Here is a 12,574-nt window from a genome sequence, read left to right on the forward strand (position 1 = left end):
AATCCAAATTGCGGCTAACATCAACACGCCTGACTAATGCCAGACCGCAGGAGAACGAACATACATTGGCAAATTCTCTGGATAAAGTTAAGATCATGTTGATAGAGCTCTCTGGTTAATGTTAAGATTAGTGAGCAAATAGCTAGAATCAGTACTGAGGTCTGCTCTGGTCATTTCCAGACAGGCATCAAACATGTGATGCACGAACACTGAAACTCACTCATATTTTCTACCTTCTTCAAAAGTTCTTCTCAGTTCCACACCCTGAGATAGAAAGGAAGAGGACGGTGGGCCTGGCCGAACGCCTCATTTCTAGGAGTCCTGTTCTCTTTAACAAATGTGGCGCATAAAGCACACGCTCAACGAGTTTGCAAAAGACTTCTCCATCAGCCCCAGGGTGACCAACAAAATGGCGCCAACAGAGGCTTTGCTGCTTGAATGGTCAGAACAGGAGAGGACTGGGGGAAGCCCTGCTTCCTCCACACCACAGGGACCGCAAGGGAGCGCCGCGGTGAGGAGCCGGACGACAGCCCGGCCATGTCACGGTGCCAGCAACAGGAAGGACTTCAAGGACAGGGGCAACAAAGCATACCGAGCAATGTACACGTCACAACGTTTGCAAATGTAATTTTTCCGGTGGGTATGTTGGGTTCCCTCATGAGCACTAGGGGTCTTTCTACAACTCTCTGACTACCACCTACAACACAACTCTAGCACAACTAAGGTGCCCCTTGCCGCTCCCGGGGGCGTTGGCCACACAGACACGTGAAACACAACACGGTGAGAGCTGCTTTTATTCATCAGTGAGGTCAAAAATGCTTGCTAATCACTTAGTGGGGAACTCTCCTAATCTTCAGCTAAGTCACAGACATTTCCACTAATCTGAAGCTCAGCACCCTCTGTCCTCTCTGAGGAACAGAGCGAACAGAGTTCAGGAAGGGAGAATGAACATGGCCGTGCTTGGCACGGCGTCGACTTCCCACCTTGTGTTTCTCAGAAGCAAGGAAGCCACGTTCTCAATACACTACCCCTGCCCCCTGAGCTTCCCTCCTCAGTCATCTGTAACCAGTCACTCTACAAAACTGGGTACACAGAGGAGAAGAGTCTCCTCATGCTGTGTTCATCTTCCTATGACGTCTAGAACGTACCTAAAACACCCTGGCCTGCTCTGAGTCATCAGCGGCATATTTATCACTTGGCATACAATTTCAAGCCCACTGATAGGAAACTAAATGTAGTCACACGTTTCTAACGGAAAAGTCTATGAGAAAAATTACTTGAACTTAACAGACACAATTCATCTTATGGACATTAAGGCCGAGGTTTTTTGCTTTTTAAGTATTTCCACAAATGCTGTCCATCGCTGAAGCCCAAAGGTGAGCGTCTCTAGCACATGATAACCCTCTGAATTTTGGAAAAGAACACATTCACCTAAAGTTCAGAACTGATCCCTGACACAGACCTCGGGGGAGAAGAGGAGGAGGGCACCCTACGGGCATTCCCAAGCGTGACTGGGAGACTTCCAGCCGCTGGGAAGGGCCTCTGCGTGCTAAGGCCTGCCTGCCTCCCTTGGCAGCCGGCGAGCAGTCTCACCTGCTGTGGGAGGCACAACCAGGGAGCAATGCTTCCCGGGGTTCCTGGTGTTCCGGGGGCCCCGCGGCATGGACCCCTGCGCCGCGCTTAGCCCAGCCAGTCTCGATTTGGAGAGGAGGCATGCCGCTCGGGCTTGGAGACGGCATTCCTCCATCGGAAGAAACCAAACCAAAGAGCTCCTGGAACACTCAGGACCAAGGCAGATGAGAAACCTCTAAGCAATTTTGTGGCCTTTTTTGTTGGTTGGTTAAAAAAAAAAAAGAAAAAAGAAAGAAGAATAAAAGGAAAATGCAATGAAATTTACTCTTTAGCCTCAGCCAGTTTATTGTTCATCTCTTTACTTTGCTCCTTGTCTTCGGGTTGGGTGGCACTGGGGCCCTCTGCGCTCTTTTTCTTGGAGGCCCGGCCCGACGCCACCTGCTTGTCTTTGGCCTTCCTCGGGGGCTTATGGCTCGCTGAGGTCTTTTTTGGTTTGGAACTCTGAACGCTAGGTTTTTCCACCTGCTCGGAGAGACAGACAGACAGACAGACCGCAAATACAGAAACACAAAAAGGGAGGGAGTGGGAGAGAGAAGTTAGAGAGCAGACATGATTAGCTCAACGGTAACTGTCATGATGACACTTGACATCGAGGAAGCACAGCGTCTAAAGTGTTTTCAGTGACACAGGTCATCTGGCTTCTGAACCGGCTGGTCCGTTGTGGCCACAGGCTCACAGGCCACAGCGGCAGCCCGGCCTGGCGGCTGTCACCACGGAACCACCGTGGTGGTGGATGATGTTACCGTTTTGCAATCCCTGCTGCCCCTCCCTGTGGGAGAATCGCTTATACCTCATCCCTCATCACTCTGTTCAACTTGGGCAGGCCTCGGATTTGCTTTAGTCGATGAAATGTGAGGAGAAGGGCCAGGGGTCACCTCCAGCTCTGCCCCCCCTCCCAGGAGATGGCCCAGCCTTCTCTTTCCCGAGAACTCTGGGGCCACTGTGTATGGCCCCTCAATATGCCCTCCATCTCTGGGTTCACTTTCCCCAAACTTCCCTCCTTCCTCCCCTTGAGTCTTCTTTTGTGCAAAGCCAGCACTATGTCCTGGGCCCCACCTTGTATGTGGAAGATGGGCAGAGATGCTGTTGGGCCTCACAGGCTAGGTCATTCATTTAGGGAGGTCCAGGGGTTTTCAGTCACCTCTGACCTGTACATCCTGGTTTGCCCGGGCCTGAGGGCTTTCATGGAATGTGGAATTTTCAGTGCTCCAAGTGGAGGAGTCCAGTCAAGCTGGCTTGGTTACCTACTTCACCTATAAATCAGTCTTGGGCCAAATAGGAAACTCGACTTCAGTGTAAGACTTACAGACAAAAGCAGAGGAAAGGATCTCACACTTTTCCTACTCTTGTAGATAAGAGTGGATATTTGCACAATCCCATGTGGCTTGACTTCACAGAATCAGCTTTGGCATTTATGATTGCTGCTTCCAGCTGAGTCTCCAACTCCATTCTCCCCCTCATTCCCTCATGAGTGTGTACTGGGATATAAATAAGGCAAAGTAGTGTTATTATATGGAAATCCCTGAATCCACTGGAAGTTACTTAGAAATGTACATCATTCACAAACTGTCTATTATAGTAACAAATTACCCGGAACACATCTTGCAGCTGGTGAGACAGGTGCTCTGTGACAGACTAAGAGCTGATGGTGCATATTGTTTACAGACGAAAAGGATAAAAAGGAGTAAAGAAGTGTCCACGGATTGGAGCCAAGGATGCTGCAGGGGCAGGGTGGGGAGAAAGCCAGCGAGATACCTCCAATGGCCAACACTTCAGGGGCAAAAGCCATTGTTTTAAGAAGGGGGGATTGAAGGCTCAGGTGAGGTTTTCTGCAAATTTTTTGGGGGGGTTCTCTAAATCAGAAAAGCTAGTTCTCTGAAAACCTGCCAGTCTTCAAGCTATTTTATTTTAGGCACTGTTTCTTTTTAACATTCCCTTTGCATTTAGCCTCTGGGCTACCAAGAAGAGGAGGAATTTCCCAGGACCCACCTGGGCCAGGTGGGCAGGAGCCCCGCGCTCACACTTTGCTGCAGTTAATCCCCCGGTTCTAGGTTGTGCTGAGAGGTTCCCCACAAGATCTGTCTCACCTTTGGGGATTCCTTGAAAGGTTCGCTGTAGAGGCTGCGTATTCTTCTGCGATCAATGACCTTATTGTCCGCGGGTGTTGGCTTGTTGGCCTCCCCTTTGAACTGGGCACTGTAGCTGGTCTCATGAGCCATCTTATCATCTGGGGGCTTGTACTGGGGCCTGGCTTTTATCGGTTTCACAGGCTTGATGTCCGTCCACGCTCTGAATTCATTTCTGTGAATCAAAGAAAGCATAGGTTATATGAAACACGATCTGCGGGGACGCAGGGCTCCTCGTACAGGGCTGCCAACTCAGCAAGCTCGCAGTCGGTGCTGGTGCTGCTGATGGAGGGGTGGTTGAGCAGTGAACTGCCCTGTCTCCTCATGGGGAAGCGCGAGGTTTCCTTCCTGCCACCTTGACGTAGGCTGTGGCAATAGCTCTTGTAGGACGAAGAAGCTCAGGCTCCCAGCTACCACTGTGTGATCATGGAGAGGCAATTCTAATCTTTGGGCCTCGTTTTTGCAATATCTCAAATGAGGCTGAAAACACTCAATCCACTCCGTCATGCACGGGTTCAACCTCTCTGATTGAATGCCTGCCGCGTGTGAGGTCAAGAGCATGAAAATGAGACGTGTCAGACGGTGTGCTTGGTATGCCGTGGCCAAAAATGCCAGTCCCCTCCCCTGCCTTGTCATGATGGAGACCCTTTGTTAGCCAGAATCCTCAAGGATAGTTCCTCCCCTTGATAGCAAAGGCTTGCTTCTTATATTGTCAGAAATTTAACAATCTTAATCACTGTAGATGAAAATACTCATGAGATGTCTAAATGCTTGCATATCACAAATAAGCAAAATGTACCAAACATAATGTGGATGCCAATGTTAGGACTGATGTCGCACTGAGTATGTGCAGGAGAATCTTCACGTGCTCTGGTGTGAATGGTTATTGGTCCTGACACTATAATGACCACCATCTGCTGCTTTTTTCTGAGTCAGTGTGTACGTGTTCTTATCTTTCCTGTTAGGATCTTGTGGATTCCAATTAGCTGTTTCTGATCTGTTACAGGGCTGGAGACTAGATAGGGACAAGGTCCAAAGCAGGGTAAAGTACATGTGCCTGCTTACAGAGGCCACGGGGTCCATCCTGCTTATTGAGTGCATGATGTTCGATGGATCTGTTCTCATTTGGGGCATGAGAAGCTGTGTTGTGGGAAAGGAAGAGTTAGGGTGTAAATATCTGTGGTTAGGTTCTTCCAGCACCCTCGTCACCCTCATTGATAACGCCCTCCTTCGGGGCTCAGAGACGAGTGGCCCAAACAGGAGGCCACAGGGGGACGGCAGAAGGAGCTGAGGCTGTGAGAGTCACGAGGTCCTAGCCCCGCCTCTAACAAGACGTGGAGCAGGCCTCTCCCCTCTCTCAGCCTTGGTTTCCACACCTGTCAAAAAAAGACCAGACGATGTCCTTATCCTTCCTTCTGGCTCAGAGATTCTCTGAGTTGATAAAGCTGGTTGGTTAACACTGAGCCACTTGCTGGTCATTTGACCTCCTGAGGGGAATTGGCTGATTTGTGAGCAGAGAGACCACAGTTTCTTAAGAGACCCTCCCCCCCAAGCTTCAGACTTGCCTTTCCAGTGCAGCCTGGACCCCCACCTAGGGGCCCCACCAACTCAAACCCAACATCCCTAGAACCAAAGCATCTTGTCTGCCCTGCCAAATTGTCTTCATTCCCTCATCATTCAATTTCTTTCTCTCGTTCATTCATTCACAACACATTTACTGAGTGCTTAAGGTCTGTCTGGCAGGATGCTGAGCTCTGTGGAGCCCAAAGTGAGTAAGAAGAGGCCCTGGGCTCAAGGTGTGGGAGGCAGAGGGATTGCAGTTACTCCAGGACAGTAAGAACAGAGCCATGACAGAGAGGGGAGTGGGGAACACAGCCTATACCAGCCTGGGAGCGAGTCGGGGATGTGGGTTCTGGAGTGGAGTCAGAGACGGGACGGGGAGCTGGCCAGGGCTTCAGGCAGAATGAGGGGTACACGAAGAGGCTGCCGAGACATGGCCCTCTGCAGGCAGTTCAGGTGGTTCGGTTGAAGCTTGTGGGGACTGGGCAGATCCTGAGGTCCTGCCAGCCATGCTGAGGGGATGGTCTGGACTGTAACGAGGAGCTGCCAAATGGTTCCAAGCCAAGGATGAATGTGACCAGATTAGTTTGCGGAGAGAGAACTTCAGCAGCAGTGTGAATGGCGCACAGACGGGGCGAGGTGAGTCGGGAGGCCAGGCAGGAGACTGTGCAGTGAGCCCGGAGGAAAGCAGAGGCCTGAGCCAGGACAGTGGCAGTGGGGACCGAGAGTGGCTGAGTCAAAAGGGAAGTGGGCAGGACTTGAGAGCGGCTGAGCCGTGGGAGGCCAGGGTCAGAGGGGAATCTGGAGAGTTCCAGGATTCTGGTTTGTGGGTGGCAGTGCTCCCCACTGAGACGGAGAACCTGGGAGGAGAAGGGGACTTGGAGGGTTGAGACCCTCCTGATTCTGTTAATGGCACCCATCTGCTCTGGCCTCAAGGCTGTGTTATATCGTTTCCTGTGCTCTCTTCCCCGCTTTTACACTTCCAGGGGTTCAACCAGCTACTGTGACCTGACTTCTGAGCCATTTTGGGCTGGCCTGGGTCACACTGGGGGCTGTGGCCACCATGACCCATCTAAGACTCCAGGCACCCGCTCCCTCCTCCCACCCTTCAGGACCAGAGTATTGCTGAAGCCCCTTATATGTGGATTACCAGCAACAACCTGGTTCCTGAATATAGAACCCTAAGTCCTCTGCTCCTACCCCTGCCTGCTTCCAGAATTAGGACCGACATAGGTCTACACTGGCCCTAAGAACTGTTTCTGGATCATCTCTCCCAGGCCAACCTCTGCATCTTTCTGCATCTCTGTCCTGGCCTCTGTGGGCTGGCAAGTGTCTCACGGTGAGCATTATCCATGGGACGTGTCCTCGTGGGAGCAGTTTGGTGACCCCTGATCTTAAACAACTGATCTTCATATGAGGCCATGTTAGTGAGTCCCATGATTAAGTTCACTGCAATTATGACAGACAGTTCGGTTGAAACCCAAATTCTGCTACTTAGAGCTTTCTTTGAACTCTCCACAAAACCTTCCCCAGCCACAAGCCATAACTAATCATATGTCACAAAAATAGAATTAACTACCGTTCATTAGTCCCCTTTTACAAGCTGGAGGGTTGTTTTGGTTTTGCTTTGGTCTATTCTCCATAATCCTTACAACAACTTTGAAAGGAGGTAGTATTATATCTCTCTTACAAGAGAAGGTAAGCCAGGCTCAGAGAGGTTAGGTGGCTTGCCTAAGGCCAAACAGCTGGCAAAGAAGCAGGGTTGAACTACGAGTCTGGGTCCGGGAGGCCCACGTCCTTCCCACCGCACTTCCCCAACGTGCCGGCACCGCAGTGTGCTGGTCTGTTCTCACTGGAGGTGCCCGTGCGGGCTCAGGCCTGCTGTGCGCAATGCCGTGGATGGTTTAGGTGACATGGCTGCACGAGATGACCCCTGAGCTCCTCCAGCCCCGAGATGCTCCTCCCAGAGTAGTGTGGGGCACGCTCTCAGCTCACTCACGTCTTGCCTGTTACCACGGACTCCCCTGTCAGTGCAGCCGGATTTCGGCTCGATCGTTCATTCCTTTATTCATTTGGCATTTACCAAACACCAGCCATGGGCGGGGCATGTGGCCCACAGGGCGTGTGACCCAATGGCTGAGGCGGCTACAGTTTAGTAGGTTAGGATCTGTTCTAGTGTGTGACCCTAAGCAAATGGGACAGAGGGACAGAGGGAAAAGGATGCTTAATTCTGAAGGGGGCACTAGAGGATGGAGACAGAGAAGTGAACAAAGGGAATTCAGGCAGCGTTCTGAGTCTGTGGGGCAGGTTCAGAGAGCAGGTGAGCTGCTCGGGGTGTGGAGGGTGGGGCTCTTGGAAGGAAGTCAAGGCGACCGGGCTGGGTGGGAGCTGGGACCAGGCTTACAGGGCCTCGAATGCCATGTTTACATGCTTGCGGTTGGCCTGGGGAGCTGCTGAACGTTTCTGAGTGAGGCAGCACTATTCCACCATTGACAATGTCCTCCTCTCAGACTGCCCCAGTTTTAATTATTCTTCAAGGCCCAGCTCGGGGCTCTCCTCTTCCAGGGCCCCCTCCTGGATTTCCTCTCTCTTGGCTCCTGGATGCTTTAGTACCTTGTCCAACTTTGTGGTGCCCCATGCAGTTTCATGTCGCTCTTTAATTATTTTATAAGTTCATTTTACCTCTCCTGAGGGATGAGATACAGAACAGAAAATTCATGACAGAACCCTACTTTTTGAGTCCAACCTCATCTGCAGGGCTGTGAAGGGCTATCCTTTAACTTGGACGCTCCTCCCTCAGGTGGGACTTAGTTCCGCTTCCCTTGAATTGGATCGGGCTTAGTGACTCCCCTCCAACCAACAGAATATGGTGGAGGTGGCCATATGGAGCTTCCAAGACTGAGCCGCTACAGACCCCGTCAGGTCTCCTGCTTGCTTTCTTGGGGATCACTCACACTGAGCACAGAAAGCGGCCACGACAGGAGGACGCACACACAAGCCCCACGGAGAGGCCTGTGCGGCAAGGAACTGAAGCCTCCTGCTAAAAGCCACGTGAGTGAGCCAGCTTACACATGGATCCTTAGCCCCAGCAAGTATTCAGATGACGCCGAAAACCACCCAGCTAAGCCATTCCTGGGCTTCTGGCCCTCAGAGACTGTATGAGATAATAAACATTTGTCGGCTTAAGCTGTTTAGTGTTGGGAGTAATTTGTTATAGAGCAGTTGATTCTAATACACACCCTGATCAGAAACTATTCCTCTCATCAAAAGGGGCTTAAAACACCCACACTTCACTTCAGCAAGGCAGAAAGCACTGGTGTGAGCAGAGCATAGGAAGTTCAAGCCCTCAGCAGAACTGCGGCATCGAGTGAACCGAAGGTCATGCTCTGGTTGCAAGACACTGGGCGGTCCTGGGATCGAGCCCCGCGTCAGGCTCCCTGCTCAGGGGGGAGCCTGCTTCTCCCTCTCCTTCTGCCCCTCTCCCTTGCTCCTGCTCTCTCTGTCTCTCTCTCAAATAAATAAATAAAATCTTAAAAAAAAAAAAGACACTGGGGGGACCATATTGCAGCCCTCACTAGAAGGTAGCAAAGCCCCCGATGCAGCAAAGCTGCTGAAGATGAGGCTGCCTTGAGACCAGGTCATCAGCAGAAACCAAGAAACACAGGCCTCAGGAGAAAATGATGTCTCAGAGCACACAGCATATACAGGGCTCAGGGAGGTGCAGACAGAGGTTAACAAGGTGAGCAGCACAGCGCCCGGATCAGGACAGAGAAGGTGGTTCACCCGCAAGAGCACAGGAAACCTGGGCGGGATCCCAGCTCCAAACTTGGGTCCAGGCTGTCCCCTGCCCTGAACTGCAGGGAGCTCGACACCTCCCTCACAGGGCTGATGCGGGGTTCAATGAGGATGTAGTCATTGAAGAGGACCCGCCCATCTGTGTCAGTACAATAAAGTCCATGGTGCATAACTGTATAATAAATGTATTTGGTTTTCATTACAGAGTCGTTTGTTCAAGGAAAATTACTGAATATCCTCTACATGCCAGGCACAGAGGTAGCGATGCAGTGTGAACTGACCTGCTAGTCAGGCGGGGAGACAGAAGCAACCACACCACCAAATGCCTGTCCCCATGGCCGTATTTCTGACCACGGCAGTCCACATTCCGGTGCTAAGAGAGGGCAAAATCGGGGCAGCAGCTTCCAATGCCAGGTTTCTTTCTGAATGCATTTCACATTGGACTTGAACAAAGTAGCATTCAGTGAATGCCTGATTAATTGAATCTCCAATACTGAATGTCCACCATACACGGATGTTCGCTTAAGGACTTGCCCCACTTACACACATTTTCTTGCAGCGATTCAAGGGGAGATACTGAAAGAGCAATTATAGGGGGGAGACTGAAGACGGGCAGGGAGCCGTGTGATTGATGAAGCCAGGCCCCAAGAGAGGGAGGAGGGCAGGCGTCGGGAGAATGGCGAGAGGGTTTGGCCTTGGAGAGAAATTGTTGTTAAAGAAGAGAATAGGGGCTGCTCTTTCATTTCTAATTTGAAAAAGCCTGGCATTTACAAGAGAGATAGAATCATACAAGGAATAATTCTACTGCTGGGGAGAATATCTACATGCGTTAATTGGTACAAATCACTTCTTGACAAAAGTAGGGACCCAGAATAATGGATTATTGCCAGCCATGCTCAAATATAAATTCCATGTCTCTGCCCATAAGGCCCAGATTTATTATGTATCTAAGTTCTTGGGAAATAAAATTCTCTCCCCATCCTCTTGACATCAAAATTTTCAACAACATTCTTCTACTGCTTTATGAAGGAAGAAAATCGTGCTTTTAAGTCTTAATGGTCTAAAATCTTCCTGCAGATTCTCATAGGTGATTTACATTGTCATGGAAACACATTAAGTCTCTGTTCAAAAACCTTGCCTACATTTATCATATTAAAGTGTTCTTGAAGAAGGGAAGCAGGCTCTTTCATGAAATCTGATGGAGACAGTCAGTGAACGCTGTCGGCTGCCAAGCTATTGTCAGGAGCTGGTTCAAGGAAGTCGGATCTGGAGATTAAAAAGAAAAGAACACCTGAGCCTAGAGGGTTGCAGGGAGCTTAGAGTGGCTTCTCTCTCTTTAGAGGGGAACAGAAGATTCTTTCTTCCTGGCAGAAATGACTGGGTCAAGAGAGGAGCTTTACGATCTATGCCTGTGTATCTACTTGCCTGCACCTTTCAGCTTCTTTTGTGTGAGAGGAGAGAAAGGGATCTGATAGAGAATGCCCATGTTGTAAGCATTTAGGACCACGCTTCTAATCCATTAATATCCAATAAACACGTGCACACCATATCTAATAGTTTTCTAAAATGAGGAGGGCATGCACTTGAGCAAAGCAATGTCTGTATGTAAAGAAAATTTTGAAGCTAATTTAATGTGAACAGAGAATGAGTGGAAAAGAATCTGCCCTTTCCCTTACATGGAAAGATCCAACATGGGTAGCAGTTGGCAATGACGAGCATCAGGGCTTGGGTTCCTTCATTAGGTAAATGGAGATTCTGCGGGTAACTGCTAAGTCCTGTCCCAGGCTGCATGAGGCTCACAAGCCCCTGTGCACCTGGGAGATAGTGTTTCACACAAAGAAAGCTCATATGCACAACATGTATAGAATTGTGAGGACAGAGAGTTAAAATAAAATTGCTCAATTAGGAGTCAATGTGATTCTACACAAATTAATTTAGGTTGCCGTATTTACTAGGCACTGTGCTAAGAACTGTATGGAAGAAAAAGGTGCAGAATAAGAAAGCTCTAGCTGGCAGGTGGAGGATAAGAGTGAGGGCGTGTGGTAGTTAAAATAAGTACACATACAAATACATCTCAGGTAGAAAAAAAGAAGAGCTAGATGAGAGCTTATAGGAAAATCACAATGACTCCTTTCTCACTCTGCCCTGCCCCACACTACCCCCTTATTAGCTGGGCTTTTTGGTCGTAGGAATTCTGGGGTGGTTTTGCCACTAGACCACAGAGTTATCCGGCTGAGGTTGAAAAACAAAGGCTGCACTCCTCTGGTTAGTTGGGTCCCCAAAGATCTGTGTCCATTAGTTGCAGAAAGATGGTTCCTTAGACAGGAAATGGAAACACTGAGAGTATGCCCTGAAAGTGCTGCCTCCTTCTGGGGGTAGACCTAGAATTCTGGGAGTACACTCCTATGAGAGCTCCACACAGTGCCAGGGACGTTGCATGATACATCTAGTGAAGTGTTCAATAAGCTTAAGTTTCCTCATTCTTTGTTTGGTGCCTAGGAAGTACTTAGTAAACATCTTTTTCACAAATCAAGCTGGTGCTGAAGAAAACATCATTTTATGACTTACTGAGACCATGCTAATTTATTCTTTAAAATGTAACTCAATTATACGGGAATACTAGGAACAACTTCATGTCAATGAATTTGGATGAAATGGATAAATTCTTAGAAAGATGCAAATTACAAAACTAAGAAAGAAATAGAAAAACTGAATAAATACATATCAAGTAAAGAAATCGAATTAGTAATTTAAAATCTTTCCCCAAAGAAAATCCAGCCCCAGATGGTTTCTCTGGTGAATTACATCAAACATTAAGGAAAAAATAAATACCAAATCCTAACAATCTCTTTTAGAAAAGAGAACGTTTCCCAAATCATTTTAAGATGGGTAATATCAGATATTTTTCTGATACCAAGCCAGTCAAAGACCTTACAAGAAAACTATAGATCAATATTTCTCATGAATATAAATATTAAAACCCTTAACAAAAAGTCAGTAAATCAAATCCAGCAACAAATGAAAAGGTTTAAACACCATGAACAAGTGAGATTTATCTCAGGAATGCAAGGTTGGTTTAACACCACAAAATCAGTTAATATAATATACTATTTTCATAGAGTAAAGGACAGAAACCACAGATAATATTAATAGACATAGAAAAAACATTTGCCAAAATCTAACATTTTTTTCATGATTTAGGAAAAAAAAAAACTCAGCAAAGTAGAACATAAGGGAACTTCCTCAACCTAATAGATAGCATCTATAAACACCCTACAACTAACATCATACTTAATGGTGAAAGACTAAATGATTTCCTCCCAAGATCAGGAATAAGGCAATGATGTCCACTGTCATCACTTCTATTCAACATTGTACTGTAGGTCATAGCCAGTATAATAAAGCAAGAAATATAAATTAAAGGCATCCAGATTAGAAGAGAAGAAGTAAAACTGTCCTTA

General features: G+C 48.4%; 1 protein-coding gene across 1 annotated transcript in view; it reads right to left on the reverse strand.

Moving 5' to 3' along the window:
- The window catches only part of MAP6 (microtubule associated protein 6), a 71,963-nt gene that overhangs the window by 16,617 nt on the left and 42,772 nt on the right, over positions 1–12,574 (reverse strand). Inside the window, 2 exon segments of the mRNA XM_021704706.2 lie at positions 1,898–2,094; positions 3,720–3,933. Coding sequence (XP_021560381.2) covers positions 1,898–2,094; positions 3,720–3,933 — 411 coding nt within the window.

Source organism: Neomonachus schauinslandi, chromosome 11, assembly GCF_002201575.2.
Source record: "Neomonachus schauinslandi chromosome 11, ASM220157v2, whole genome shotgun sequence".
NCBI lineage: Eukaryota > Metazoa > Chordata > Mammalia > Carnivora > Phocidae > Neomonachus > Neomonachus schauinslandi.